The sequence below is a fragment of the Entamoeba histolytica genome, genomic scaffold, assembly GCF_000208925.1.
Source record: "Entamoeba histolytica HM-1:IMSS scf_1104750517667 genomic scaffold, whole genome shotgun sequence".
Classification (NCBI taxonomy): domain Eukaryota; phylum Evosea; order Mastigamoebida; family Endamoebidae; genus Entamoeba; species Entamoeba histolytica.
This window is the reverse complement of record NW_001915409.1, coordinates 977-5,850: the sequence shown is the minus strand read 5'-3', so window position 1 is coordinate 5,850 and position 4,874 is coordinate 977. Positions and strand designations below refer to the sequence as shown.

Sequence of the window (4,874 nt, the reverse complement as noted above, 5' to 3'; positions counted from 1 at the left end):
AGTTGAATAAATTTATTAAATAAATGAAAATACTGATGTTCAATATATTTTATACATTAACGATAAAATGAAAAAGAAAATACAAAATTGAGATAAAATTTGAATACGTTAAAATTATTGTTATCATTCTAATTTAAGAATTGAATATTTATTTAGAAAGTATTTCTTACAATTTTAACAATAACAACAAACAAATAAAAAGTGGGGGTAATTGTTGATATGTAATTCTATTTTATAATTATTTCTTATTTTTCTTTCGATAAAATAAAAAATTAAATACCAGTAAAATGATTAAAATTAGTTTATATTTGAAATTATCGAATGAATGACGTTTAATTTAAATTAAGAACAAAAACATGAAACTATATCAAATGTAATGTTAATATAAAGGAAAATAAGTGCGACAGAAAAAAAAGAAAGAGGAATTAAATGAAAATAATAATAAATAATAGAATAAATGAGTATTTAAGCATAGAATATGAAGGGTATATCATTTTTATTATTTTCTCATTATCAAAGTAATGTAGTGAATTTGAACAGTATGAATACATAACAGATACTGTAGATAGTGCATTTGAATGTATTGAATCTATTCAAACAACAGAGGGTGCAAATAACGCTATTATTAATGATTTAAAATACTTTTTAGAATCATATGTATTTAAAGACATATTAAAGAATCCACCACAACCATCATTTTCAAATAATTATTATGAGAAAGTGGATATTGATTCAAAATTAGATAAAATAAATACAAAAACTACAAGTCTGTATGAATTTTATTCAGAAATAAAAAATCTTATTATTTCAACAAGAGATTCTCACTTAGTTTTTAGTATAAAAAATGAAAATGATTTTAACATCAATGAAAATAGTGGATTAACACTTTTCTATTATTTCCTTCCATTTTCAATAAATATTGAGAATGATAAGAAAATGTATTTAATTCCAAGATATTCCTTCAAATCTAGCGTTGTGAATCCACCAGATGAAATTATAAAGAATATAAATGTACCAGTTAAAACAATAAATGGAGAAGATCCATTTAATATTATTCGTGAATTTGGAAAGAAATATACGAGATTAAAATGTCCACATGCACAATTTACAGAAGCAAAAGGTAATTTTGTTGAAGGTGGTTTAAGTTATTTACCATTGACAAAAGAATATTTAAATACACCAATAAGTATTACATGGGAAAATGGAGAAAGTGTGAGTGTTAATTATAAAATATATAGAGAAACAGCAAGTGTATCAAATAGCAATGAAAAACTAAAACAAGGAATTAGAAAACCATTAACTGAAGAAGAAACAAAAGATATAATCAATACAAAGAAAGCACTCGATGAAAATGATAGAATTACAAGAAAATTTACATCAAAAGATAATAATATTCATTGTTCATTTTCTGTGAATGGTGTAAACACATTAGTAGTTCGTTCTTTTGATACAAAAGATGAAAAATCATATGAAGAAACAATTTCAAATTGTATTGATTTGTTTGATTCTGATAATTATCCTATTCAAGTCATATTCCCAAAGAATGGAGGAGGATATAGTAATTATTCACAATGGATAGAAAAGATATTATCACCACATGATGATGTTAATTATATAGTTTCATGGAGAGAATCAGACTACACAAAGCATATGTTAAAAAAAGGATTTGCTGTAAATTTATATGATCCAAAAACATGCCAACAAAGAAGAAGTAAATGGACAAGTATAATTCCCATAATAAATTCATTCCCACTTGGAGATTGGTACTCAAATCCAAATATTATTAAATATGGTGATGTTGAACATAAAGTTACACAGCCATCAATTCAAGTTTTTCCAAAAATGAAATTAATGAAACATCCAAGAAAACCAACAGAAATAGTAGTTTATACCGATTCATATTGTTATTCAGCATGTTCATGTGTAACAAAAGGATTAAAAGAATGGGGAGGAGCTATTCTTGTAGGATTTGATGGAGATCCATATGGTAAAGATGAAGAATTTGAAGTGGGGTTATCACCAACTGATGTTATTGAATCTGTTCCTTTACTCCCTCATATATGGATGGAAGTATATGGATATAATCTTGGAATAAGTGTTGGAGAAACATACAGATATAATTATGAATACAATGAAACAATTACAAGAGAATTTTTAACAGATATGATTGATGAAAGAGTGAATATTTATCAATTTTCAAATTATAAGATAAATGAATTTGAAGAAGAAACAAAGAAAATAATAGAAAAGTATAAAACAAAATGTAATCCAAAGAATAAAAGATTAGTTAAAAGAGATAGTAAATGTGATAAAGAAATTAATATTGAACATGGACATGGAGGATATGAATGTGGAGATAATGGAGAATGGAGTACAAAATGCGTACTTTCCTATTGTGATTCAGGATATAAATTTGATTATATCAACAACAAATGTATTAAAGACATTTGTTCAAATGGAGTACCAATAAGCATAATAAATGTCAGCATGGTTATTATTGGAATAATAACATTAATTCTCTAATTGAAGAAAGAATAATTTAAAAAGTATTTTTTGTTTAATAAAATAAATAATAAATAAAGGAGGAAATAACGAACAAATAAATGAAAAAATTAACTGAATGACACTTTGTATGATAGAAATAATATTTTCATATTTCATATGTTATATTTGTTTGAAATGAAATAAAAAAGAATAAAACATAATTTTAATTAACCATATATTCAAAATAAATAATACAAAATGTGTGAAAATGATGTTATAATTATAGTTCATTATTTCATTGTTATTTATTTCAATTTATAGAAAATATAAACAACAAAAACATTAAAATAAAATCAAATTATTGTTTTGATCAACATTCTTCATCTCCTTCATTATAATTTAGTACTTTCTCTATTTCATATGTTTTATGATTTGTTTTACGTTCGGAATTACTTCGTGGATTAACAACATATCTATTATCTTCGGTAACAATAATTCCTAAATATTCATTAATATCAATTTCATCAAATAACCATTCTCTTTGCAATACTATTTTAAGTTTGAGTAAGTTGATAAAATCATTTGATAATTTTTGAACTTTTTCCAACACACTTAATTGTTCTTTAAATGATTCAATTTCGTATGTTATTTTTTGTGCCTCAACAAAGTTATTAAATGACGAATGTAATTTATCTAATTGTTCTGGAGTAGGTTTGATAGCTTTTAATGCTATTCCAAGTGGTGTATTATTTAATGCAAGTGAAGGTAATGAATTATTTTGTTTGTTTGTATTAGATGATTGAATTATTTCTTTTCTTTACTATTAGTTTCAGTTTTTGGTGGATTATTATTCTCTTTTTTATCATCTTTTTGTTGTTCATTTGGATTTTCTTTTTCTATTTTATTTCGTGTAAACAGATATTCTATTATATCTTTTATTTTAAATTGCTGTATCAATGAGTCAGTATTATAAATTGAAATGGCAATGTCTGTTATAGATTCTACTTTCTCTATGATTACTTTTCCAACTTCTGTCATTGCGTTTCCCAATAACTTTTCTCTTTCTTCTTCTTTTTCATTGATTTCTTTTTTCTTTTTATCTATTGAATCTTGAATGTTATCTAGGTTTAAACTTTGTGCTGTTTTTATAATCTTTTCAATTGGAAATTCACTGAATGAATATTTGTTTGTAAGAATCTGTACTTCTGCATCTAACCTTTTATTAATCTTTTTATAAAATTCTCTCACATTTGAACTTTCAATAAATATTGTTTTACATTTTCTATTATCAACAAGAATTTTACATCGACTTATTCTAATTCCAAGAAGAATTTGTGTATTTGTTAAATACAAATGTTTGTATTTAATAGCAAGCTGATTCAATCTTTTCCTAAGATTTGTCATTGTTTTTAATTCTTCATATGATTTGTCGCTTAATAATTCTTATTGTCTTGTAAGATATGAATTCACTCTATTAATTACAAAACAAAAACACATTCTTCTCCATTCATTTAATGTTGGTTGAATTATTTTTTCATACCCATACAAAAATGTATTTAAATCATTCAATTTTTCATCTTTACTTTTTTCGTAAGATGACATTATTTCAAATAATTTTGATTCTAATTTTTGATAAAATTCATTATCACAAACTGTTTTATACTGACTCTTCCCATTGAATTTCTTTTCAATACATATAGCACATATTTTACCTGTTTGTATTTCACTTCCATATTTTTCAATTAATTCTTTTGTTTTATAAACATGATATGCTAGTCGATAAATTCTTTCATCTTCTTTTGCTTTTGAAGATAAAGCTTTTGCAAATATACATCACAATTTATTTAACTAACATTTTAGCAATATCTGGCATAATAATATAATGTTCTGAAAATTCATTTTCTAACCAACGATTTAAAACTGTATTTATTTCCCTTAAATGGTTATTAAAAAAACAAGATATTCCTTTCCATCAAATTGAAAATGTACATCAGGTTCAACAACAACTTCATTTTCATTTTCTGGTGCATTTTGAAGTTTTACACATATTTTATGAAATTGAATTAAATTTTGTGGATAATGTTCTTTGAGATAAGCTATTTCTGCACTTCTTTTCATTCTTTCTGTATTAGAGTGTTTTGTATGCATTTGTTCTGAATTATCAAGTTTATCGTTTTCTTTTTATTTCATGTTATTCATATTTATCGTATTTATTACTTCTTTCCTATTTTCTATTTTATACCCTTTTTATTATTTTACATGTATTTGAAAGTTTATTCATATTTTTATTTTCATATCGTTATTATTTTAAAATAGAAATAAAAGAATAAATCAAACCGATTATTTTATTAATTTACATTACCCCCTATTATGTTATGCGATATATTTAT

At 23.8% G+C, this 4,874-nt stretch overlaps 1 protein-coding gene and 1 pseudogene across 1 annotated transcript; one reads left to right on the top strand and one right to left on the bottom strand.

Moving 5' to 3' along the window:
* Positions 1 to 478: 478 nt before the first annotated feature.
* On the top strand, positions 479 to 2,523 carry EHI_089570 (uncharacterized protein; the record flags this gene model as incomplete). Its single annotated transcript, XM_652328.2, has 2 exons — positions 479 to 485; positions 566 to 2,523. 2 exons carry the CDS (start codon positions 479 to 481, stop codon positions 2,521 to 2,523), a joined length of 1,965 nt encoding a protein of 654 aa, XP_657420.2.
* Positions 2,524 to 2,854: 331 nt separating this feature from the next.
* Positions 2,855 to 4,086, bottom strand: EHI_089560 (annotated as a pseudogene).
* Between the last annotated feature and the right edge of the window lie 788 nt (positions 4,087 to 4,874).